Raw genomic sequence first — 27,517 nt, forward strand, 5'->3', positions numbered from 1 at the left:
TGGCAAAAATATCTTGTATTTTAAAAAAAACAAACCTTATTTTAAAAATTGCCAGAAAAAATGTAAGTTCTGTATCATTTTTAAAAATCCACCTCACCTCAGACTGAATCCTAACTGGGTATCAAATGGAATCATTCATCAAGAGAGACAGACCCAATTCCAGAGCAAACATTGGAAAGAGCTGAGGCCCCAAGGCACTATTGTCACATAGGGACATAGGAAAGTCTATTAAGACCATAAATAAGAATCGAAGGCAAATTTCCACAACCTCTAAACTCAAAGCCTATACTCCCTATCAAAGCTATTAAGAAACGACTTTTTTCATAATCTTGCTTTCTTTAGTCTATTTTTTATGTCCACTGGCTATGTTAATCAGGAATGTGCTGATAGATCAGACTAAGTAATAACTTGTACAAGCACACAGATTCCTCCAACCCAGTGATCAAGAGGAAATGCAATTAACATGCGTTAGAGAAGCCGGACCTTGCTGTCATGAGGATGGTGCTCCCTTCAACTGTGAACAAGGTAAAGCCTACAGACAGCCTGACCTTAGGTCTGCTGCTTCACAGGGTTTAGAAGGAGGCTGGATGAAGTGCTAAATAACAACTATATCCACAGGGGCCTGATAATGAACTTACCCCACAGGAAATTAAGTACAATAAACTGCTGAGGCATGGACCTTTGCTCTCATTTTTAACTCAACCCCTGCTCCCATCCTCGCATGTAACTTCTTTGATAGCAATATAACTAGGCTTGTAAGGATTAGATTTTTACTGGTAAATGTCAGTAAATGTCAATTTCACTGTGCACACACAAACGCGTGACAAAATATTTCCATCTATAATAATAAAAATGAAGAGATAGGCAAAGTAAGAAAAATGCTTCTTGAGAACATATAAGAGCTTGGTTTGTATATTATGATATGGGATGTTGACAATTTGTGTTCTTATGGTTATACAGTTTAAATTTTTGAATCTCAGTATCTACTGAGATTATATAATTATTGTCTGACTTCTCTCATGATTTCCCACAACTGTGAACATTTAAATTGATAAAATTAAAAAATGCACAAAATAAATATCATTATCACTGAAATTATAAAAAAAACCTAAGATTGAATTCTGCCATGACTAAACATAACACAAAGATTTCACCACACTACATTGTGTGTGCAGAGCAGTGGTTATTTGCAGGGTTACTCCCTATAGCTGATCAGATAACAAGGGTACACGTCTGGAAATGAGATGATTTTGGTTTCTTATACTTTAAGACAAATTTCACCATCCAAGATGCGCCTGACATTGTCTTCCTATAAGGTGGATCAGGTGCATCTTTGGAGTGTAGGGGATGGGGAGATGGGGAGACACCAATGTATTTTACTTCTAGCAGCAGAAAGCCAGGACCCTAAAACATGTTTTACTGTGAGAAGCTTTATTGAACATATTTCCCATCAAGTTTGCTAGGTATATCCCTACTGTTCATGTCATGGCTTTTACTATCTTTGGAAAAAATGTCAGAAGAGAATTACACCTAACAATGTTATGCGAGCAAATATTTTATGATACAGTTAGCTCAGTGCAAATTTTTTTTATTTATTTTTCTTTAAAGGATAGCCAAGTAAACTATATAGAGATAAAACATACAGTGAGGATCACTTGTAATCTGAAGATGAATAGCCTACCAATATCTGAAATGGCAAGAGCACTTTACACTTTGAAATACAAGACTTACATCAGCTTGTGTATGAAATTAGAATCTGGCTAGACATTAGCTTTTCACATATTTCCTTGTTAGTTACTATTGAAAAGCCATTCAAAGTGTATCAGTCAATTAGACAAACGACTCTGTAAATTACTTTTAAGTGCAGTAGCTGTTGAAAGGCCTTTAGAAGAAGATAACAGAAGAGCGACACTCTGCTGGAAACATATCCAGAGCTTAATTTGTGTAAGAGCTTGACAGAACTCAGCCACAGCACCTCTTCTGTCACTGGCATAAGGTGTGGCCTAACATGTATGCACAATGTGACCTCACACACAGTGGAGGAACAGAACTTTAGAGAACCCTTGGCCCGCGCCGCTTCCAGGAGCTCCCATTGGCCTGCAGCGAACCGCGGCCACTGGGAGCCACGATTGGCTGAACCTGGGGACGCGGCAGGTAAACAAACCAGCCTGGCCCGCCAGGGGCTTTCCCTGCACAAGCGGCGGAACAAGTTTGGGAACCACTGCTCTAGTTCAAACAAGAATTAATTTAGGAAGGTCCTATGGCATGTGTTACACAGGAGGTCAGACGACAACAATTGTCCCTTCTGGCCTTAGAATCTATTAATCTATTTCTGACCAAGATGGTGAACTAGTTCCAGAGTCCTGGAGCCCTCACAGAGAATGATCTACAAGTAGCCAGTTCTCTTCTATGATGAGAGGCATCCAGCTCAAAAACCCCATGCTGACCACAGCTGTGGCAGTATGGCACAGGGAGAGAAGATCCCTCAGGCAGGCCAGTCCTAGGCCGTTTAAGGCTTTATAGGTCATGAGCAGCAACTTAAGCTCCACCCAGAGACCAATGAGCAGCCTGTGTAACAGAAAGGTGTCTCACTCAATTAGCGAGTCACTCTGTTCTACACCAGCTCGAGTCTCCAAATGGTTTCAAGATGTACTCCCAGGGCAAGCTCATTGTAATAGTCTAATCTTGAGGAGACAGAGTTGAAAAACAGTGGCAAGGTCCACATCCAAAAGGAAAGGTCACAAACTTCCAGCCAGGCACAAATGGTTAAAAACTGATTGGACTACTGCTGTAATATAATTGTCAAACAGCAGGCGGGGGCTCAAGTATCACCATCTAAGTTGCAAACCCCAGTAACTAATGGCAGATGTACTCTGTCAGTCAAATGTGACTGATGTTACTGCCACCATCTCTGGCAGCTCTTTGCCCCAACCCACCATCATCACTTCAGTCTGCTCTGGGTTGAGCCCCAGCCAGTCTGCTTTTATTCATGCCCAATCTCAACTAGATACTGAAGGAAGTACTGAACTGCATTGGATGAGAGAGACTTACCATTGGATGTCATCAACATACTGAAAACACTGCAACCCATGTCTGCCTAATTTTGTCTTCACTGGGTCAGTGACTTAGAAGAAAAAAGCCCTTACCTGTCCATGCCGTCTCTCCAAAAGCTGATTGTAATCTATTCTCCCTCCCCTTCAGGTCACCTGAACAAGAGCTCTGTGTAGCTCGAAACTTGTCTCTCAACAACAGAAATTGGTCCAATAAAATATATTACCTCACCCATCTTGTCTCAGTAATAAGAATGATCAGTTCTCGGATAGTTACAATACCAAGGTGGAAACAATGTTGTGAAAAGCTCACCTATTACACTGAAAAGTTATTCCTTACACAATTATAACATTACTTCCACATTCCCTTACACAACCATCCTCCCACTGAAATTGCTATCCCATCTCCCTTCCCTTCCATCTCCAGTGTCATTGAACATGCTCTCTACAACTGCAGTCTTATAATTCCATGATAGACTCCTCCCCCACCCAAGTCTGGCTTCCATTCCCCCCATTCCCTGGAAACAGCTCTCACCAGCCATTCTAAAGAACCCCTCCTGGCCATGTTTCAGGGCCAATACCCCACACTCAGCCTCCTTGACTCATCAGCTACCTTTCACACTGTTGACCATGCTCATATTGAAATGTTGTCATCCATAGATTTTAGTGATTCTGTCCTCTCCAGGGTTTTCTTCCTACTTTTCAGATTGTTCCTTTAGTGTCTCATTTGGTGTGTACTTCTCCCCACTGTCTCTGCCAATGGAGGTCCCTAAGGGCTCCATCCACCACCCTTGGTTCTCTATACCCTCTCTCTCGGCAATCTCATCTGCCAACATAGTTCTGGTGTGGAAAGAGATCTGGGCTCAATCTAATGCCTATTGAAGGGTACAAACTTGTACCATGACACGAAAGTGTTCAATGGTAAGCCATCCCTTTTAAGATTAACAAACTTTTTGGCCAATACAGTGAGGTACTGAGTACTGCCAGGTACTGAGCTCCCTCAACTTGACTGAAGACCACAATAATTGAGGGTGCTCAGCACTTCCCAGGATTGGATCCTTTCTTTCTCATTGTACTCTCCCCCCTCCAAACTATTTGGGATTACAAGAAATACTTCTGGTTTAGCCTGTCCACTAAAGAGCCACATCATATGTTTTTGATAAAATGAACAGATTAAGCTGTTCCCAAAATGGATAAAAAGGCTTAAGAGTGTAATTATCCTTATGGAAACAACTAAAACTCACTCACATTATACCATTTTTGTGTCTAAAAAGAGGTAAAATAATGTAGAAAAATAAATATTTGTTCCCCTAAATTCTTCCTATTCCCTCTGGGATACATTGGTTTATTTTTGAATGGAAAACACACATGCGATCAAGGATCTAATGCCAGACAAATTTGCTTATAAAGACTTGGAACATTTCAAATGTTGATGTTTATCACAAACATAGTGCTTGTTCAGAAGGGAATTTATGCAGGCATGCAACTGCCATTTTCTTTTAAAACTCACAAGATCTCAAATTTGTCATCTCCAAAAAAACTTACGAAAAGTAATCAGGCTTGATATAAAAGGTTGTCTTTATAAGTAAGGATACTTGTTTTGCTAGGACAGTTTCTCTGGTTGTCTCCACATAGGAGGGCTAAGTTGCCTCTAGTTAGGCCATGCAAGTGGATCTACAGTTAGTTTCTGAATCCACGTGGCTTTGTGCTGGGCATGCAGCTAGGGAATACAAAACACTTCAGTACACATTCATGCTCAAAACCATACTGAGAGCTGTCAGCTCCAGCAGTCTGAAGAATGTAAGAGGATTACCAATATTTTCGCAATGCAAAGGTTCTCTTCAGCACCATCCAGTGTGAATTCCTGGCCATAAAGTAAGAAGAAAAAACCTGATATTTAACCTTCTTCCCTTTCCCTCCACCAAACATTCTGTCTGCTATGATAATGCATATTAGGTTTTTAAAAAACAGGACCTTTTAGGAAGACAACCTATAAAACTAACTACTCTGCCTTTTATATCATTAAATTATTATCTAGATACCCAATGCCAGAAAGTTAAATATTTTTTTCATGTATGCAGTGTTGTAGCCACACTGGACCTAGGATATTTGAGAGGCAAGGCAGGTAAGGTAATATCTTTTATTGAGCCCACTTCCGTGTTTGGTCCAATAAAAGTTATTGCCTCAGTTGCCTTGTGTCTCAAATATTTTTCATGGCACCCTTCAGGGCAGAGCACTCCATGCTGTTGCCGTAACTTGGTGACATTCTGTAGTAGCAAACAAAATGGGCAAAAAACAGTAGACACTGAGACTGCCTGGTTGTAACTGAGGGCAGAATGTGTCACCAGAATTATATGTAATTTACAGAAAGGTAAGCCTAGGCACAGAGCCAGGAATAGAGCCCCGATGTTCATCTTCCCAGTCAACTGCTCTAACCACTAGAATATGATGCTTAAAAGAAGGCCTAGCCATTCTAATTGAGGATGAGCTATGTTATTTCAGATAAGCCACTGAATGTCTGGATATGTCAAGTTGTCTTGCATCGCACAAGTTTAGCTTTTCTGAGTAAATATATATTAACAAAACCAGGGTAACATACCAAAAATGTGCATGAGGAACAAGTATTTCATTATCTAATGGTAGTGCATGAGGACAGGATAAATAATTTGTCAGTGCACTGTACACCTAGAATGCCTGCAGTTACTTTTATTAACAAAGGTGAACCGAATTTTTTGGGGGAGGGAAGAGATCACCTTTGAATGGGTGATGCAGGTAAAAAGTCTTTTTCAAAAGCATATGCAAGCACACAGGTCTTGCTCTAATTTTCAGTGTCCTAATTCTGGTGTTTTCCAAATAATCTATTGTTTGACACAAGCATCACACCCACTTTATGCTCATAGAGATTTCTGAATTGCACTTCTGTTGCTGAGGCCACTCTGTCTAAGCACAGGTTTCAGAGTAGCAGTCGTGTTAGTCTGTATTCGCAAAAAGAAAAGAAGTACTAGTGGCACCTTAGAGACTAACCAATTTATTTGAGCAGAAGCTTTCATGAGCTACAGCTCACTTCATCAGATGCATTCAGTGGAAAATACAGTGGGGAGATTTATATACACAGAGAAAATGAAACAATGGGTGTTACCATACACACTGTAAGGAGAATGATCACTTAATGAGTGGATGGGTCATTACACAAAGTAAAACTATTCCCCCATGTTTATTCCCCCCCTCCATTGTTCCTCAGACGTTCTTGTCAGCTGTGGAAATGGCCCAACTTGATTATCACTACAAAAGATTTTCTCCCCTTCCTCCCCCGCCCCCCCGCTCTCCTGCTGGTATTAGCTCATCTTAAGTGATCGCTCTCCTTACAGTGTGTATGGTAACACCCATTGTTTCATTTTCTCTGTGTATATAAATCTCCCCACTGTATTTTCCACTGAATGCATCCGATGAAGTGCGCTGTAGCTCACGAAAGCTTATGCTCAGATAAATTTGTTAGTCTCTAAGGTGTCACAAGTACTCCTTTTCTTTCTGTCTAAGCAGGAGGGGAATCTTGAAATCAGTTAGCTTATATGTACTTATATAGCACTCTCGGTGCACATGGTATTTTATAACCCCATATGACTCAGTCTGGAGAAATGTAGGACTGGAAGGGACCTCGAGAGGTCATCTAGTCAGGTCTCCTGCACTAAAGCAGGACTAAGTATTATCTACACCATCCCTGACAAGTGTTTCCATGGATCTCCAGCACATGCCATGTATTTCTTGTATATTTGTATTTGAGACATTAGGGGTGGGTTTTTTCAGCATGGTGCACTTTGAACTAGCCATGCTGTTCCCATTATTGCTAACAAGAATTATGTGCTCAACTCTCTGCAGTGCATACCACACTAAACAATCACCTCCAAGGCCCTTCAGAAAAGATAAATTATCATTTAACATCTCATGGACAATTGTATCTGTATCCTTAAGGAATATTGGCACATTACTTAAGAAAAATGAAGGGCAAAATTAAACCAAAAAGTTTATTCACATACGAACTTTCCAGTATGAACTTTTGGCCATGAAATTCTGGTTATTGCTGGAAAACTCAAATGACAAGTCAGGTTCTTTGGCAGAGGATCTGAGTAGGAAGAATAAAGCTGAGGGCTTTGCAGTCAATACAGCACCACCAGCCATTTTTATCTGTACCATATTGTCCAATAAAGTAAACCATTTGTTTCAATTTGATTAAAAGCAGATGCATGAGGCAGATGTTTGGAGTTCAAAAGAATAGAGCACATACTTACGGAATACTTCCCTTTGAGGAAATCAGGGCAATGAATACAGGTACAACATGTCTTCAGGTTCAAATTTCAAATATTCTGGGCAGACAAAAATATTAGAATCCTTTTAATCTAATGCTTCCCAACAGCCAGGAGAACCAGCTTGCCATGCTTTGGGTCCGGCTACACAGCTGAGTCAGGCATCATTTAGGCTACACCTGGGGCTGTTCAGAAGAGCAATGCCCAGCATTTTGGATTATGATATTTGTCATGCTGTCGGGAGTGTCTCACGACTGAGAGTATCAATCTCAGGGCAGACTGTCGAAAAGCAGGGCAGACACCCCATACTGTTTTTATCTTCTATAATTAGATTTCACTGACCCAGTAACAAATATGAACTCCCAAAGTACTACAGTACTTATAATGGAGTCACAGACAGTCCTCTTCGACACTCCAGTCTATCTTGCGATAAATGGTCACTTTCACCACAAATCTCAAAATATTCAGGTTGCTCCCAGTCCCAAGAGACCAGTCACTTACCCCAAGTCAATTTGTACTTTAAATCTCACACCAGAGACAACTCCTGTAGCCAATTCTGTAACAAACTAATGAAAGGGTTATTAACTAGAAAAAAGAAATGAGAGTTATTCACAGGTTAAAGCAAGCAAGCATATACACAAATGAGTTTCAGTCTGTGATTCAAAAGGCGACACAGTTGCAGTAATCTGTCAATTCAAAATGTCTTTCAGGGCTAACCCATGCCAAACAGCATGGAGATTTCTTTGCTTATGTTTAGGAATTTTTGCCCCTCAGAGTCCAAACAGCATAAAAGAGATTAATTTTCTCCTTGTCAAGGATTTTTATCCCCTCCACTCCAGAGTCCAGACTGATTGGATGACTTCAAGCATTCATGTCTGCTTCCTGGAGGGAGTTAGGAATGCAATGAACAGGGCCTCTCTCCGTTGGTACTACACAATATCATTTGCCTTCAGTGAGCCGTCTTGTATGCAAGACAAGACCGTTATCTTAATTAATATAGTTTCCATGTTGAGGAACTGGCATCATTTAGAAACCTCTAGTGTTTTGGAATTCCACCTGGTCCTTTTCTCTCTGCCCATCCTCATCTGCCTCCAGACATGAAGAATGGCAACATGATCTCTTACCCCTGGTGGTTACAAACTGCCAGTCCTCCTCTCTGGATACCTGTGTCTGTCTCCTTGGTGGCCAGCTCCTTTCTTCCTTGAATCCCGGACATGGATATGTCCCATGCCTGAGTGTCTAGGAACTACACAGCTTCTCTAATTCTCAGTAGAATTTTTACCTGCTCCTCTAACCCAATAGGGTGTGTTTCTCCTTTAGCACAGCCACCCACTTGGATTTCATGTGCAGGAAGTGTCTTCTGGTTTCAGGCAGGAAAGTAAACATGGTGCATCAATTCAGGTCACCTCCTCTGTTCTATTGCTGGCCTTCTGGAAATTGCACATAAAGCTTCTCACGCTCTCTCTCTCAACTACCTCAGAAAATCTCCTGTTAGCTGCCCCTATCAGCAGCCTTTGCATTCAACCTAACAAGTGACTTTTTATACGAAGTTTCCCTGCTTCGCTCAGCTCAGCTCCGTCCTCACACCAGAGCAGTTAACCACACAGACTTCAAACAGCCGGGTTGATCAAAGCTCCAAGGGTCAGAGCCTCATGGGCTTTACCAAGGCACAGTTAAAAAAAATTATCTTACAGAGAGTCTTAAAGTGATAAAATAAAAAAAATAGCATGGAGACATTGTATGGGATGTAGTATGAAGACCATATGTACATTTCTGAGCATTTAAACCAAGAAAGTATATATATATATATATATGTCATAAACATAGTCCCCTGATCTTTGAACTAGTGTGTATGTGTAATGCATACATTTTGCTATACATTATTACATTTGCTTCAGAAATCTTAACCATTTGTTATTTTCTCTGACAGCTGGTACTTATTTATGATAGTGGAAATTTCTGACATTTTGATTTTCATTTTATGTTAGATAAGACCACTCTTTTTCCCTGAGCCATATATTGTAAATTGTGTCAGGGAAGGGGGAGCATTCAGAGGGAACCCACCAACTTTATAATATTCTGCAAAGTTTACTTGATGCTGCTAATGATTAGCAGACAATAAAAAGATTTTTATTTTTTAAAGGCCAAGAAAAAGCAGTTCCTGCTAGAAACAGTGTCTTGAGCTCAGGGTATGACATGTCAATGAAAGTTTGTTCTGACAATGTAATGTTTTTCTAACTTGGGGCCTAGATCCAAGCTCACTGAAGTAAGTGAAAAGAATCCCGTTGATATCAATGGACTATAGATCACGCTCTTAGGGTGAAATCCTGACCCCAATGAAGTCAGTATGAGTTTTGCCACTGTCTTCAATGGGGCCAGAGCTTCATTTTTAAAGCATTTCTTTGGTTACTGGTGTGATTGCTGCTATTCTGCTGGAATCTTGTGGAAGCTCAGAGAATTCTCTTTCCTGTCATGAAGTTCAGTTCACCTCTTATTAAACTGAGTTATATTTCTAATCTGTTTACAGACTAATAATTACAATGGCTCCAAACACAACAGTCCAGATTACTGAGTTGGATTATCAGCATGCAGAAATCAGTTATTTTCCAGAGGTACTTTACATCCCCTATGACTGTTAGTTTAAATTCTCATGGTTGCTTGGTTCTAACTCAGCTCTCATCTAATATGTTGTTTGTTGTGTATTAGATTCAATAACTATCTTTCACTACCAATTTCTCAGGCCTGTTTGGAGAAGTAACGAGCTGACTATTAGCACTCCTAAGGGTGTGATGTGCTATGATTTGCAAGTGAGTCAGCAATGTTGGCTGTGGAACATAACAGCAAAAGAATTGTTCTCTTACTTTTTCCTTTCTCTGAACGGGTTGCTATAGACAGAAAACACAGACTGCTGATTCAACCAGCCCTTCTTGACAACCTGCCTGAGACAAACGGCAATCTATATCACCAACTGTTTTGTACAACAAACAATCTCCATCTCAAATTCATCTCCCATTCTGCAGAGGGCAAGAGCCCTTATAGAAAACTCCTATATAAGTTACAGAATGATAATTATGGATAGTTATTATTATTACATTAGGTAGGTTATTAGAATAATTTCTATAGAAACCTATAGAAATTCTGTAGAACCCTGTTGGTCTCATCCTTATTACATTCCATATGACTTTTCCATAAAGTTCTGTCTTTTCCAGAGATTTCTGTCACACCCGCAGATCACTTTGCTGCAAAGAAACTGAACAGTCCTGCCTTTGGAAGAATTTGCCTTTTCAGAAGAGAAAAGAGGCATGTATCTGAGGCATGTGGGTCACCACTGGTTCTCAATCTACTCTGTAACTTACTTTATAAGATGTATAGAACCTATCATTAGAGCAACACAATGCTCTAATTTCATTTTAAAATTATGTTTAGAACAAAGGAGGCCATGAGAAACAGGGAGTGTACGTTAGCGGAACCTTGGAGCTTCTTTACCTTATTCTATGGGCTAGGCAGGTCCCTAGCTGCCACAAAACTCAGAGAGTACACAGCTGGCTTAAAACCACCATCCTGCTCTAAACCCCACATTCCTGTGCACAATGTAGAGATGGGGGAAACTCAGAACTGAGGCCAGGATTTTTATCTTGATGGTATTTGTTGCGTAGGTAACATTCAAAGCAAAAGGGCTTGAAGTACAATGAATGGACTTGATTGTGATCTCACTTACAACACTAGTTTAAGTCAGCTGCAATTCTATTAATATGAATGGAGTTGCATTGGAGAAAGTGATAGGAGAATCAGACCCAGTAGTTCTACTATGGAAACTTTTATCTAGTCCTACTCTGTGCTTTTAAAAGAAAGCACCACAAATTTTTACCTCCTTCATATTTAAAAGGAAACCTGAGTTGGAACATGGCTTCATGTGTAGCTCCCACTGGAAATCGTGCAATGGGAGCTCAGGGAATTTCTTTCCCTTTGGGAATCACTTTCCTTCAAATACTGTTCTGTTTCTACGTATCCAGCTTGTGCTATTTTCTCTTCTCCCTGCTGCATTAAATGGAAAATGCCATAAATAAAGTAGCTTTGTAATCCAGAGACAATATGAGATATTAATATTTTATGCAGACGACTGCTCAGACACAATTTCCCATTAAAGGAACACAGGCGAATACAGATGGATCCTTTTTTCCGGCTGTGATTTTTACTGGCCTTTGTAAAAAATCCAAGTGCAGATGTACCAAATGCTAACAAGGATAGTGCAGCTGGGTAAATGCTTTCTTGGCAACCAACAGCCAGTTACATTCTTCTTGCTGTTTATAGCTTCAGCATCTTGCACTGCATCATGCTGGCATATCACAATGAGAGACAATTTGCACTCTTGTGTATCCCCACATTGTCATACAGCAGCCAAATCTAAAATGTCCAAAGGAGAGTTTCTCAAACTGGGGTCTGTGAGGGTACTCCAGCGGGTCCGTGGATCAACTTCTCTGCTTCAACCGCTGATCAACTTCTCTCCCTTCCTACCTCAACTCCTCCCCCTCCCTCCCAGACCCTCCTGCACCCTGGGGAACAGCTGTTTAGCAGCATGCAAGAGGTGCTGGGAGGGAGGGGGAGGAGCAGGGATGGGGCATGCTCGGGCAAGGGGGCAGAAAGAGGTGGGGAAGAGGAGGGACGGGTGGAACAGGGGCGGGAAGAGGTGGGGCAGGGGCAGGGGTGGAACCTTGGGTAAGTGGTGGAGTGAGGGTGGTGTCTGGGGCTGAGTGGAGGAGCTTGCAGGACCATGAAAAAATCAAATCAAAATTGGGGTCCTCGGGTTGCTAAAGTTTGAGAACTGCTGTCCAAAAAAAGAGAAACATTATAATGGATTGAACCTCTCGTTCGGTTATGAACTTCTCCTTCAGTGAAACCCTGTACCCCGGTCTTAAAATGATCCCAAAGAGGTGCCAGGTCTGTCACTACCTTGCATATAAATCCCAACAAATGATTCTCTAACTCTCAGATTGTTAACACTTTCTATATTCTTAAATCTTGTCTGAATTAAAGACATTTTGCATCAATGTAGTCATGATGAGCTAAGGGTTTTACATACTTTTCCTCCCTACCCTGCCCTTCTTGCTTTCTGTTTTCAGACTGGCTTACATTTTGCTCCACTTTTTTTTTTTAAATAAGAGAAAATGCAAAATATCAAATCAAGTTAAAACAGAAAAGGGGGGAAGCCCTTTCGTTTTCAGATCAAACATTTGCTGTCCATTCACATAAAGACTGTGCAGTGAGCGTTTTGGCAGACGGGACTGAAAACAGATGTGGTTATGCTATTGTATCCTCGGAAGGATGAAAGCAGTGTCGACGCACTGCATGCAGATTCACAGCAGGAGCGCTGCAAGTGATGTTGTCATGACAACGAGTCCCATTCCAAGCAAGCAGTCATGTCACCCTCTTGTGGCAGAAAGAAAAATGTTCTCTTTGTTGCAATACAATAGTGCCCACAAACAGAGGTGATGCATGGGGAGGGATGTGGGTCATGTGCCCGCCTCCCAGATTTGCTGCTTGTCTTGTACTAAGCATACTCAGATTGACTGAGCATACTTAGTAATATCTGCTGAAGCTGCTGACCTCATTCTGCCTCCCTCACCTATTGGCAGGTACAGGTCATCTCTGCCCATAACTGTGTTAGGAGCTTCACTGCACATACACAAAACACAGGTTCTTCTCCCCTAAACAACTTAACATGTAAATGACAAGAGAGTAGAGCTAGGTGAAGATATTTTTTTAAAAAAATGTCACTGAAAAACTGGAAACCAAAAAGTTTTCAATATTTTGGGCTCCCTCCTCTCCCCCTTACCCACACTCACATTTCCCCCTTGCCTCCCTTTTCCATTATGGAAAAAAATTGAGACTAAAAATCCAGTTAAAAAATTTCAAATTAAACAGTTTTAGTTTTGTTCAAAAATTTTCCATTGAAAATAAACACCATTTTTGACCAGTTCTTCAAAGGCAGAAACAATATACACCAGGCAGGGGAGCAGTAAGAAAGGACACAGGTTACAGAAAAATTATATACTTTGACACTATAGCGAGGCAATGACTCACCTGTGCGGCACCTCCGGCTGGTTGTCTCAGGAATTAGCTCTTCCAGCCCAGAGCGACCTCTGCAACCGGTGACTCACCTGCCGCTGGCTCCCGTGTCCCTTCCGGACCCCAGTGCCCCTTTACCTTGGGGTGCTGCCTCCTGGCAGTGCCCCCACACTCTGGGTCTCCCCTCCCAGGGGAAACCCCCCCACCCTCTATCCCTACCTTGCCTCAGTGGCTCCTGCCAGTCAGCATCTAGCCCCCGCTCACTGGGGCAGACTGCAGTCTGTAAACCACTCATCATCAGCAAGAGGGGTTTGGAACTGCTACCTTTGCCTGTTCTCAGGCTACACCTCTGTAACCCCAGTACCTTTCCTCGCCTTTAGCAAGGCCTGCAGCCTGCGGGTTCTCCAGGCTGTAGCTCCCCAGCTCTTCTGGCCTTCCCCCAGCCCTGCTCCACGTACTCTTTTCTCCCAGGCAGCCAGGTCCTTCTCTCTCAGTGTCTCATTATGCAAACACACACTTTGTATGACTTTCAGCCCTGTGAAGAGGACAAGCACAACATCTGCATATCACTTACTCCCCATTTAAGCCCTCGAAATACATCATATACAGGTCTTGTGCCAGTTTTCTTCATAGGGTACATTTTAATTGAATCAGGTCCGATACTAGGAAGGGAAGGAGTTAACCGCATTCAAAGGAAAAGGCCAAGGACCTATCCCAGTCTGGGAAAGCTGCTTATCCTGTCTGTTAAAAAGAGTAGATCCATACCTGACCTCATTAGATTATAGAGGCAGCAGTAGTGATCTAACAGGTGAGATTGAAGTGAGCTTCTCATTTAGTGTGGAGTTATGTATACTTAGCGACAGCTTAATCTGGCCATCCTTAGCCCTGGTCTACACTAGGACTTTAGGTCGAATTTAGCAGCGTTAAATCGATGTAAACCTGCACCCGTCCACACAATGAAGCCCTTTATTTCGACTTAAAGGGCTCTTAAAATCGATTTCCTTACTCCACCCCTGACAAGTGGATTAGTGCTTAAATCGACGTTGCTGGCTCGAATTTGGGGTACTGTGGACACAATTCGATGGTATTGGCCTCCGGGAGCTATCCCAGAGTGCTCCATTATGACCGCTCTGGACAGCACTCTCAACTCAGATGCACTGGCCAGGTAGACAGGAAAAGAACCGCGAACTTTTGAATCTCATTTCCTGTTTGGCTAGCGTGGCAAGCTGCAGGTGACCATGCAGAGCTCATCAGCACAGGTGATCATGATGGAGTCCCAGAATCGCAAAAGAGCTCCAGCATGGACCGAACGGGAGGTATGGGATCTGATCGCTGTTTGGGGAGAGGAATCCGTGCTATCAGAACTCCGTTCCAGTTTTCGAAATGCCAAAACCTTTGTCAAAATCTCCCAGGGCATGAAGGACAGAGGCCATAACAGGGACCCGAAGCAGTGCCGCGTGAAACTGAAGGAGCTGAGGCAAGCCTACCAGAAAACCAGAGAGGCGAACAGCCGCTCTGGGTCAGAGCCCCAAACATGCCGCTTCTATGATGAGCTGCATGCCATTTTAGGGGGTTCAGCCACCACTACCCCAGCCGTGTTGTTTGACTCCTTCAATGGAGATGGAGGCAATACGGAAGCAGGTTTTGGGGACGAAGAAGATGATGATGAGGAGGAGGTTGTAGATAGTTCACAGCAAGCAAGCGGAGAAACCGGTTTTCCCGACAGCCAGGAACTGTTTCTCACCCTAGACCTGGAGCCAGTACCCCCCGAACCCACCCAAGGCTGCCTCCTGGACCCAGCAGGCGGAGAAGGGACCTCTGGTGAGTGTACCTTTTAAAATACTATACATGGTTTAAAAGCAAGCATGTGAAAGATTACTTTGCCCTGGCATTTGCGGTTCTCCTAGATGTAGTCCTAAAGCCTTTGCAAAAGGTTTCTGGGGAGGGCAGCCTTATTGCGTCCTTTATGGTAGGACACTTTACCACTCCAGGCCAGTAACACGTACTCGGGAATCATTGTACAACAAAGCATTGCAGTGTATGTTTGCTGGCATTCAAACAACATCCGTTCTTTATCTCTCTGTGTTATCCTCAGGAGAGTGAGATATAATTCATGGTCACCTGGTTGAAATAGAGTGCTTTTCTTCAGGGGACACTCAGAGGAGCCCATTCCTGATGGGCTGTTTGCCTGTGGCTAAACAGAAATGTTCCCCGCTGTTAGCCACAGGGAGGGGGGAAGGTTGAGGGGGTAGTCACGCGGTGGGAGGAGGCAAAATGCGACCTTGTAACGAAAGCACATGTGCTATGTATGTAATGTTAACAGCAAGGTTTACCCTGAAAGAGTGTAGCCACTGTTTTATAAAATGTGTCTTTTTAAATACCGCTGTCCCTTTTTTTTTCTCCACCAGCTGCATGTGTTTCAATGATCACAGGATCTTCTCCTTCCCAGAGGCTAGTGAAGCTTAGAAAAAAAAAATGCACTCGCGATGAAATGTTCTCCGAGCTCATGCTGTCCTCCCACACTGACAGAGCACAGACGAATGCGTGGAGGCAAATAATGTCAGAGTGCAGGAAAGCACAAAATGACCGGGAGGAGAGGTGGTGGGCTGAAGAGAGTAAGTGGCGGGCTGAAGACAGGGCTGAAGCTCAAATGTGGCGGCAGCGTGATGAGAGGAGGCAGGATTCAATGCTGAGGCTGCTGCAAGACCAAACCAGTATGCTCCAGTGTATGGTTGAGCTGCAGCAAAGGCAGCTGGAGCACAGACTGCCACTGCAGCCCCTCTGTAACCAACCACCCTCCTCCCCAATTTCCATAGCCTCCACACCCAGATGCCCAAGAACGCGGTGGGGGGGCCTCCGGCCAACCAGCCACTCCACCACAGAGGATTGCCCAAAAAAAAAGAAGGCTGTCATTCAATAAATTTTAAAGTTGTAAACTTTTAAAGTGCTGTGCTTAAAGTGCTGTGTGGCATTTTCCTTCCCTCCTCCACCACCCCTCCTGGGCTACCGTGGTAGTCATCCCCCTATTTGTGTGATGAATGAATAAAGAATGCATGAATGTGAAGCAACAATGACTTTATTGCCTCTGCAAGCGGTGATTGAAGGGAGGAGGGGCGGGTGGTTAGCTTACAGGGAAGTAGAGTGAACCAAGGGGCGGGGGGTTTCATCAAGAAGAAACAAACAGAACTTTCACACCGTAGCCTGGCCAGTCATGAAACTGGTTTTCAAAGCTTCTCTGATGTGTACCGCGCCCTCCTGTGCTCTTCTAACCGCCCTGGTGTCTGGCTGCGCGTAACCAGCAGCCAGGCGATTTGCCTCAACCTCCCACCCCGCCATAAACGTCTCCCCCTTACTCTCACAGATATTGTGGAGCACACAGCAAGCAGTAATAACAGTGGGAATATTGGTTTCGCTGAGGTCTAAGCGAGTCAGTAAACTGCGCCAGCGTGCCTTTAAACGTCCAAATGCACATTCTACCACCATTCTGCACTTGCTCAGCCTGTAGCTGAACAGGCTGCCTGTGTACGGCTTCATGAGCCATGGCATTAAGGGGTAGGCTGGGTCCCCAAGGATACATATAGGCATTTCAACATCCCCAACAGTTATTTTCTGGTCTGAGAATAAAGTCCCTTCCTGCAGCTTTTGAAACAGACCAGAGTTCCTGAAGATGCGAGCTTCATGCACCTTTCCCGGCCATCCCACGTTGATGTTGGTGAAACGTCCCTTGTGATCCACCAGAGCTTGCAGCACTATCGAAAAGTACCCCTTGCGGTTTATGTACTCGGCGGCTTGGTGCTCCGGTGCCAAGATAGGGATATGGGTTCCGTCTATAGCCCCACCACAGTTAGGGAATCCCATTGCAGCAAAGCCATCCACTATGACCTGAACATTTCCCAGGGTCACTACCCTTGATATCAGCAGATCTTTGATTGCGTGGGCTACTTGCATCACAGCAGCCCCCACAGTAGATTTGCCCACTCCAAATTGATTCCCAACTGACCGGTAGCTGTCTTGCGTTGCAAGCTTCCACAGGGCTATCGCCACTCGCTTCTCAACTGTGAGGGATGCTCTCATCTTGGTATTCATGCGCCTCAGGGCAGGGGAAAGCAAGTCACAAAGTTCCATGAAAGTGCCCTTACGCATGCGAAAGTTTCGCAGCCACTGGGAATCGTCCCAGACCTGCAACACTATGCGGTCCCACCAGTCTGTGCTTGTTTCCCGAGCCCAGAATCGGCGTTCCACAGCATGAACCTGCCCCATTAGCACCATGATACATGCATTGGCAGGGCCCATGCTTTCAGAGAAATCTGTGTCCATGTCCTGATCACTCACGTGACCGCGCTGACGTCGCCTCCTCGCCCAGTATCGCTTTGCCAGGTTCTGGTGCTGCATATACTGCTGGATAATGCGTGTGGTGTTTAATGTGCTCCTAATTGCCAAAGTGAGCTGAGCGGCCTCCATGCTTGCCTTGGTATGGTGTCCGCACAGAAAAAAGGCGCGGAACGATTGTCTGCCGTTGCTCTGACGGAGGGAGGGGCGACTGACGACACGGCTTACAGGGTTGGCTTCAGGGAGCTAAAATCAACAAAGGCGGTGCCTGTACATCAAGGAGTATTTCAGGCAGGACTTCACGGAGGGTTCCAATAAGAAATGGTGCACCTAAGTTACCGTTCTTATTGGAACAAGGAGATTAGTCTGGCCTCTGATTGATACATGGCTAGATTTACCTCGCTGCACCTTCTCTGTGAGTGACTGCAGTGTGACCTAGAGGAATGAGTCCCCTAGACAGGGGAGGAGGCAAATGAGTACAAAACAAATCTGGTCTATTTCTTGTTTTGACCCACTCCATCTATCTTTTACATCTTTGGCTGGCAGCAGACGGTGCAGAAGGACTGCATGCCATCCACATCTCATGGCTGCTCAGCAGAAGATGGTACAGTACGACTGCTAGCCATCCTCATCTCTTGCCTGTCTGGCAGAAGATGGTACAATACGACTACTAGCAATCCTCATCTCTTGCCTGCCTGGCAGAAGATGGTACAGTACGACTGCTAGCAGTCCGTATCGCCTGCCCGCTCACCATAAGATGGTTCAATAGGACTGACTGCAGGACTAAAGAGAATGACCTGGTCAAGTCACTCCAAATTTACTCCCTGCGCCCATGTCTGCCCAGGCGCTCCCAGCCGACGTGGCCAGGAGCACCTCGGACATGACGATGACAGCTACCAGTCGTACTGTACCGTCTGCTGCCACAAGGCAAGGGGTTGCTGCTACTGTGTAGCAATGCCGTACCGCGTCTGCCAGCACCCAGGAGACATAGGGTGACGGTTACCTGAGCGGGCTCCATGCTTGCAGTGGTATGGCGTCTGCACAGGTAACTCAGGAAAAAAGGCGCGAAATGATTGTCTGCCCTTGCCTTCACGGAGGGAGGGAGGGAACGGGGGCCTGACGATATGTACCCAGAACCACCCGCAACAATGTTTTAGCCCCATCAGGCATTGGGATCTCAACCCAGAATTCCAATGGGCAGCGGAGACTGCGGTAACTGTGGGATAGCTACCCACAGTGCAACGCTCCGGAAGTCGACTCTAGCCTCGGTACTGTGGAAGCGCTCCGCCGAGTTAATGCACTTAATGCACTTAGAGCATTTTCTGTGGGGACACACACACTCGAATATATAAAACCGATTTCTAAAAAACCGACTTCTATAAATTTGACCTTATTCCGTAGTGTAGACATACGGTTACTCACATAGGAACTGGAATTAGGGGTGCTGCCACACCCCCTGGTGTGAAGTGGTTTGCATTATATACAGGTTTACAGTTTAGTTCAATGGCTATCAACACCCCCACTACACATTGTTCCAAGACCCCTGTGTACACACACAGATTTTAGCCTGAAGTTGGTGCGCAAGCTACTTGTTTTGACTATTCATTTAGCTATTCACTAGTCATCATTAGTGGTGTGGAATTGGGCACCCAAGTCACAAAGTATTGTTTCTGTTAATTGATTGTATGCCTGAGAATTTTACGAACAGGAAGGAACTCAAAGGGAGTTCCAGATGGCCAGATACTTCTGCTGCAAACCTTCACTTGAGCACATATTTGCATGAGAATTCATTCAGCTTTTGCTTTCTGCAAATGTTCATCCAAACAAAAGATCACCTCTACCAATGTTTTTGGAAAACAGATGCCATGTATGTGAATACATATTTTTTATTCAAATAAATGTTTGTGTCTATCTTGTCACAGTGTTCATCCCAGCTCTAGTTGTATGGATTATGTCATAAATGTGTGCACAAAAACAACACAAAAAGAAAACTTCCCCATTTATTAACATGATGCAGATCCAGTTAATGTGATTTGTAATGTGGAGACATACAGCTTATGTCTATGAGCTCAGCCCAGATTTTATCCATGTCTCCACCATGCTCTACTTGTGCCCATATTCATTCAACGTGGAAGGAGGAACTTTGCAGGGGCGGGGTGTCACATTTTTAAGTCTCAGTGAAACAGAATTATGGCTACTGCAATATCCCTTCTGAAGTACTGGCTTCAGAGGCAAGCTTCCAGGAATATATTGTTTCAAAGTAATTCATGGGGTATATGTTTTCAAAGAGTTGCATTAAAACCATACATGTCTGATTTACATTTATGGGGAGTTGTATGGCTAAACACTGCTTTGCACATTTTGGTTAGGAGTTTACTTCACTCTAAACAGATATGGTATCTTAGAGATTGTAGCAGGCTCCATGTTGGATGGTTCCTTAAACGCTTCATTATCATCTCTATTAGGGGAGATATTCCTTTCTCTCAATATATACCTTTCTCAAATATATAAGCACGCTATATCTTATTACAGACAGCCACATAGTAGATTTTATAACATATGGGGTTGCCACATACAAAATGAAAATTGCACTTTCACATTATAGTTATTGTATCATGTACCACCATGCACACTAAACAAATATTGTGAGGTGTTCCTATCACATTTGTGAAACATCCTAAAAAATGCCCCATTAGCCTCACTCACAAAAAGCATTAAAAATGCTAAATTTATTGTATTTTGTAGAGGTTTTTAATTGTTAGACTGTTTGCTCCAGGGGATAATGAACTGTACAATATTTCCATATAATTACTACATGTATGACTCAGAAAGTGCTTATCAAGGAACAACAGATGGAATAATGCATGATGCAATATGATGCAATACGGTTTGAGAAAAGACAAAATAGGGGGCACAATAAGACAGCACCGACAAACTATAATGTGATGAATTGTGCACAATGAAACAACACATCCCCATATATCAGCAGTGAGATGGTACGTATAGTGACTAGACTATGATCTGTCTTAATGCTATCAATTCCATAATAACTTTAATCACATATTGTCACGTACGGTGTTGCCTGTAATATGACCGGTGAAACAACAGTTTTGAACCTGGAATAATTAGTTGCCTTTTCTTTTTGAGAAAACAGGAATGCAAAAACTGTTGCTTCTTTATGAACTGCAGAAAGATGATTTTTCTCCAGTTTCACTGGCAGTTAGCATAATTAGGATCAAAATTAGCACTGGAGGGATTCCACAAGGCTTTTCAGCAGAGCGCCTCACTTCTCACATCTCTGCAGGTGTTCAACAAGTCCAGCTTGTTTGATTCCAGGGATTGGTTTTGGCAGCTAATTGTGTTTATAACAATAGCTGATGCAGAGCGTGGGAAGCTAAGCTAGTTTGTTTTCACTGCCTGATTCAGGATGTCTATGTAGGGAGCTATGATACAACAGCAGTTTGGTATCATGAGAGAATATGGACTCAACAAAAACCCCAGATCAAAAGATCTCTGAATTCTGAGAACATTCACAATCAATGTTCTGATCTAGATCTGAATTTTGTGGCTGGCCTATATTTCTATAATTGTGTATGAAGGATAACTTGGGAGCATAGCACTGGGTACCAGCAAAACTGGGAATATGTAACAAAATGGACACAAATATAACATCTATTTAAAGCATGCAATTCTCTGCAGACAGCCTTTCCGCTGGTCAGTTTAAGGCTTGTCTACACCAGGAAGTTATTCTGAAAGAAGGTAGGATGTGAACTTAAAATGTAACCCAGTGGAATAGCCCCCCCAGGGGACATTATAATTCTGGAAAATAGAGCATCCATGCAGAGAGCTAGTTCAAATACTTATTGGAGAATACTTATTCCAGTCAGTTTCCTCACATAGGCAAGTGCTTACAGACAGTCAAGGCAAAGGTTTTCCTCTGTTTGGTCCAGCCAAACATAGGCAGGCTTGCTTCAGCCAGAGGAATCCAAAGTAATGGGCAAATCAAGCAGTGTTCAATTTAAAGTCTGTGGCAGAAGTACAGTCCTGTGGTGAGAAGATAGCAGTCTGTTTCCACAAGTACTCTGTGCTATCTGAACAGTCTGGGAATCACCTGACTCTGTTGCCTCCCTGGACTAGGAGAAGACAGAGAACATTTTCCTTCTAAATAGTCCAATCTACTTTCCTTTCCTGTTTATATATTCCCTACACCCCAAAAAGTTAGCATACAGTTATGGGTGGTAAAGTACAAATCCAATGAATAATCTCACTAAAAACAAAATTCTCACTTCCAAAGTGAATTAAACTAAAACCAATTTAAGGCTGAATAATTTTAAACCTGAATAACAGTGTCCACACAGGGATTTAATACTGTTTAACTAATCCACTTCAAATTCACACTTTTTTAGTTAAGTTGGATGTCCCTGTGTAGAGAGGCCCAAAGAAGGTTTATAGATTACCAAAAAATAGAGAGACAGTGAATACCAATGTTCAGAAATGTCATTTTTACATGTATTTATATATTCTTAAAGAGACAGTATGATACTGCAAAAATACCTCAGTAAATGAAAAATGTGCATTTTTATAGAGTCATTGCAAATTCCAGTTTGCCTTCTGTCCTCCTACCCAGGGGTGAAAGTAAGTTAGAGGATTTACCGGTACGCTGGAGTCCTGAGCAGAGGGCGTGGCCTCAAGAGGCATGGCCTTAAATCCCCGGGCCCTTTAAATCTTGATTTAAAGGGCCAGGGCTCCAGCTGCGGTAGTGGCGGCTGGGAGCCCAGGGCCCTCTAAATCACCCCCTACGGAGGTGACTGGGAGCTCAGGGGCAATTTAAAGGGCCCAGGGCTCCAGCTGCCGCTACCGCAGCAGAGCCCTGGGCCCTTTAAATCACTGAGGAGCCCTGGGGGCTCCCGGCTGCGACCACTACCCCGGGGCCCTGGGCTCTTGCAGAGCTTTAAAAGGCCTGGGGCTCCGCTGTGGTAGCGGCTGCCAGAGCCCCGAGCCCTTTAAATCCCTGCCTGATCCCTTCTGTCTGAGCCCTGGGGTAGCAGTGGTCGGGCTCCATAGGGGATTTAAAGGGCCCTGGGGCTCCAGCCACCGCTACTGCCCTGGCCCTTTAAATACCTGCCGGAGCCCCACTGCCACTACCCCAGGGCTTCGACAGCAGGGCTCAGGCGGGAATTTAAAGGGCCAGGGCAGTAGCGGTGGCTGGCGCTCCGGGGCTCTTTAAATCCCCGCCAGAGCCCCCCCACCCCTACCCCAGGGCTCGGGCAGCAGGGCTCAGGCGGGGATTTAAAGGGCTTGGGGCTCCAGCCGCCACTACCACCCCGGCACTTTAAATCCGCTCTGGAGCCCCTCCACCGCTACCCCAGGGCTTCGGCAGCAGGGCTCAGGCGGGGATTTAAAGAGCCCCAGGGCAGTAGCAGCGGCTGCAGCTCCAGGGCCCTTTAAATCCCAGCCTGAGCCCTGCTGCCCGAGCCCTGGGGTAGCGGCGGCGGGGCTCTGGCAGGGATTTAAAGGGCTCCGGAGCTCCAGCCGCTGCTACCCCTCGCCCCCGGGCCCTTTAAATCCCAGCCTGAGCCCTGCTGCTCTGGCAGGGATTTAAAGGGCCCCGGGTCAGTAGCAGCGGCTGGAGCTGGCAGGCCACGAAACATGGTAAATCCACAAAACCAGGGCTCAGGCAGCAGGGTTCAGGCTGGGATTTAAAGGGCCCGGGGGGGGGCGGGGTAGCGGTGGCTGGAGCTCCGGGGCCCTTTAAATCCCCACCGCAGCCCTGCCATCGCTACCCCAGGGCTTTAAATTGCCCTCTCGGAAAGCCGGTCCTGGTACGGCGCACCGGCTCTTACCGGTATGCCATTCCGGGGCCTACCGGCTTACTTTCACCTCTGCTCCTATCTAGTATCTTACTCCTCAGGCAGCCTGGCTGCTCAGTGGAAAGTAAGGATGGCCAGATGAAGCTGTCCCTAAATATATATAAGTCCACACTAAATGAGAAGTTCAATTCAATCTTAAATGTGGCATCACTACTGCTGCCTCTATAATCTAATGAGGCCAGGTGGGGGTCTACTCTTCTTGACAGACAGGATGATCAACTTCTCTAGGCTGGGATAGGTCCTCGGCCTGTTTCCTTCTGAATGCAGTTAACTTTTTCCCTTCTTGATACTAGGCCTGATTCAAAGCCCTTTGAAATCAATGGAAGTCTTTCTATTAACCTCAGTCAACTTTAGATCAGTCTCTAAAGATGGGATGTGTACACCCCATCACAAATGGGTTGAACCAAAACTTTGGAGCTGACCACCCACCTGGGTTAGGAGGACCTGAAATCCATGGATCTGGATCAGATGTTTGTGGCCTGGGCCCACCTCTAATCCTAGCACCAAATCTTGTTTTAATCAGCAAAATATCCATTTTAGGAACGTTTGTGTCTCATATAGATTTATCAAAAAATGAAATTACCCACGGGACAGAAATTCTATTATTTTAAAATTTGTTTTTGTCTTCTATTGGGACTAACAACTGAAATAGCAAAATAAAAAATGCTGAGACAATCAAAGCAATATATTCTGAAACAAATGTCAGTTCAAAATGTATTTTTTCATTTAGTATTTTCCCTTTTAAAAAATCAGAAAACTTCATCAAAATGATATTTCTTACAAAATCAGGAAGATTTTTTGATCAAATAATTTCATCCAGCTGAGCAACCTCTACTCCCATTATCTTCAGTGGGATATGTTGGTATTCAGCCCGTGTGAAAAATTCAGGCCACTAGCCTTTAACGGGCGCTATCAACTGGATCTGTAGTCAATTTCCAAAAATAAGTTAGTAGACATTTTAGGTACCGTCATCATTTATATTTTTGACCTTATAATTATATTTTACCATTTTAAAAAAAAGATTTTCTCTTCTTAGTGCTTTGTAAAAAGCCCACCAGGACAAAGGGAAGAATGGCTGACATCATAATGATAAAAGTAAAACTGATAATACAGAGAATGCTGTCAAATACACAAAGCAAACAAACTGGGGAAAAAAGCATTTTCGCTAAACTCTTTCAGTTACAGTAATTGTAGGTGTTTCTTATAATATTAATAGGGACAACATTTTCAAAAAAGAATATCATTTTTAAGTTAACAGTATCCTTTTAAAGGGAAGTTCTCTACATTAAAATGTATTTACAATGATGATTACCGTGACAGATTACTGTGACATCTAATTTTCCCAAAGGCTGCAGGAGAAACCAGTCAGACAATGTCACTCCAATATAACATGGGATAGTGAATGTAAAGTAGAGTGATCAGTCAAACATTCAGTTCATTTTATGTTGACCAATCTTTTAAAATAAGGGATTAAATATTTCTTAAACCCAGATAATGCTGATTCCTGGTGTAATGAATCTTGTAGTTTATTCCAGCTATGTGGAGCTAAACCACAAAATCCTGCTTTCCAAAGTAAGCACTTTAAAATGAACACATTGCTTTGACTGTGTATTTGCTGTCTGCATTGAGGGGGAGAAATGAACAAGAATATGCTGGTGTCAAAATCTGAACTCATTTATTTAGAGTAGAAGCCAGAGTTCCTAAATTGATGTGGAGACACTTGGCCAATTAAACTGATTAAAACATCTCTCAAGCAATCAGTGTCACCCACATACACAGATCTGTGTTCATTTAGGAGTGTGTTCCAGTCAGATGAATGAGGTGGGATGATATAATTTCCAATTAGTTCTCTTCCTGATATTCATAATATAATCCCTTTCACTTCCATGACAGAATGTTTCTTATTATTTCCCACAGTTCTATTATTGTTCTTTAGACAACCAAACATCTTTTCCCCATTGTTTGCTAACTGACATTTCCTCTGAACAGTCTTGTAAGAGACTAAAACACCCATCCTGCACAGGGTACTCATCTGACATCTGATTTGTTATACTGAACATGGGGAAAGTGCAGTGTAAACAAATATTTAAAAGTTGTACTACATAAAATATCATGGGGCCAACAAGCTCTGTTGCTGTCAGTGGAAAAAATGTAAATTTTCACCATCCAACCCAAAGACAGTCATAGCGGACTGGGATATGTTTTCCTCTGATTCTTAAAATCAGATCAGGCAGTTCAATGGCTGAATATTTTCTTCCCATGTTCTACAGAAATCTAGGTTATTCACTGGGAGAAAAATTTTTCTCAATTCACCCTAGAAACTCAATGAGGCAAAAGCCTTTTCTCCTGTGGGACAGAACCATTTACAAATAAGTTATGCAAGATAGATGAATTATGCTCCACTCTCACTCATTCTTCTTTTACGTGCGCTGTGTAGAGGAGGGATGAGCAAAGACTATTGTTTGAAATGGTCATAAAACTGCTTAGTTTGACAATAAGCAAAAAGTGGTATTTATGACTTCTATCTGGTGTGGAGCCAAATGTGAGCTTAGCTTTGATTATTACAGATAGACCATTTACTGCAATACAGAAGAGAAGCATCTCTGACACTGCTACTTCTAAAAACATGCTTAGAGTGGAAGAAATTGTCCAAGTACATTTTTTAGGGCCCAAATCATCAGGGAACATACTCAATGCCCTTTTAAGTCATCACCAAAAATCAAATGATAGGATCAGACTCTAAATAAAATTTGAAAAAGTCAGTGTCAAATTAGTTAAAGCGTTGCCTTGAATTTTTGTACCATAGAGGCCTACAAACTGCCTCTATATATGGAAATGTTTTCACTATTGGTTTTAAGAAAGTTTCAAAAGAAATAATATGTCATGAAGAGAGTCATGAAACCAAAGATAACAGCATTGAGCTCAAGTGGAGAAGTAGGAAGTGAAAATGACACTAAAAAGAAAGGGAAGCAGTCCAGTTGAGCTTTACTGTCCAAGCTGAGTGAGACACAAAAAGAATAAATGGTGCAAAATAAATTAGATGCTAGATATTTTTAGTCGTGTAAATAATCTGCAGTATTAAAACAACAATTTTTAATATAAGATTTTTTTCTTTACACAGTCATGAATATTTCAAGCTAAGGAGTCTTTTTGTGTGTGTCTAAACTTCAGCCACATGGTATGGAAGGTGATGTGTTAAACTCACTCATTCATAGGTTGTAACTGATTCATAGGTTGTATTGAACAGTGATTGTATTGTTTAAGAAATGCTTAGGGCTAGCTTGTGATATTTAGCCACAGCCCAGAATAGGGGAGTGGTGAAGAATTATCTCACCTCAGAGGGATTGTGCCTTTGAGGCATAAATGTCTCAAATGTTCCCTAATGAGCAGATGAAAACTTTGCTTCATAACATTTGCAACACAAAGCAAACAGCATTCCTTTTTAAGTTCTGCACAATTTTTGATTGGGTCCACAAAATTCATATAAAAAAATCATATTTTAAAAAATGAAATACAGTATTGTGGTTTCACCTACAACTTTTCCCATTTTCTAACCAGAAAAAAGGCAGCAGTTATCGATGAAATCTACCCTTTGTTTTACCAAATGCTCTATTTTCAGTTTCACTAGTGCAGAAACCTACTTTTGACTTCACTGGAAGTTTCACTCATGGGTGATATGGAGACTACATAGTGTTTTGAGATTCTCACCAACTCTTCCCATCTTTCCTTTAACAAAGAGTACGTCCAATGCAATGTTATCCTTTAATGCCTCTCTTTAGTGGCCCCTTTAGTAACCAAATCTAAATCCCTGCAGTACATGGTGATGGCACTTTCTCTCCACCAAACACCAAGAGAGCAGAAAGCATACAAAGTAACCAGCAGCTGCTGCTTTACAGTGTAA

The 27,517-nt window shown here is 43.1% G+C and overlaps 1 protein-coding gene across 1 annotated transcript; it reads left to right on the forward strand.

Annotated features, from left to right (window-relative positions):
* Positions 1–14,637: 14,637 nt before the first annotated feature.
* LOC140908787 (uncharacterized) lies at positions 14,638–27,517 on the forward strand. Its single transcript, XM_073336661.2, has 3 exons — positions 14,638–15,238; positions 15,826–16,131; positions 27,396–27,517. Exons 1-3 carry the CDS (start codon positions 14,656–14,658, stop codon positions 27,515–27,517), a joined length of 1,011 nt encoding a protein of 336 aa, XP_073192762.1. The 5' UTR covers positions 14,638–14,655.

The sequence above is a fragment of the Lepidochelys kempii genome, chromosome 3, assembly GCF_965140285.1.
Source record: "Lepidochelys kempii isolate rLepKem1 chromosome 3, rLepKem1.hap1, whole genome shotgun sequence".
Classification (NCBI taxonomy): domain Eukaryota; kingdom Metazoa; phylum Chordata; order Testudines; family Cheloniidae; genus Lepidochelys; species Lepidochelys kempii.

Coding starts and splice junctions, on each gene's coding strand:
- LOC140908787 (XM_073336661.2), top strand. CDS start 14,656: ATGCAGAGCTCATCAGCACAGGTGATCATGATGGAGTCCCAGAATCGC. Junction 15,239..15,825: donor AGGCGGAGAAGGGACCTCTG/GTGAGTGTACCT, acceptor TTTCTCCACCAG/CTGCATGTGTTTCAATGATC. Junction 16,132..27,395: donor GCTGCTGCAAGACCAAACCA/GTATGCTCCAGT, acceptor GCCTCTCTTTAG/TGGCCCCTTTAGTAACCAAA.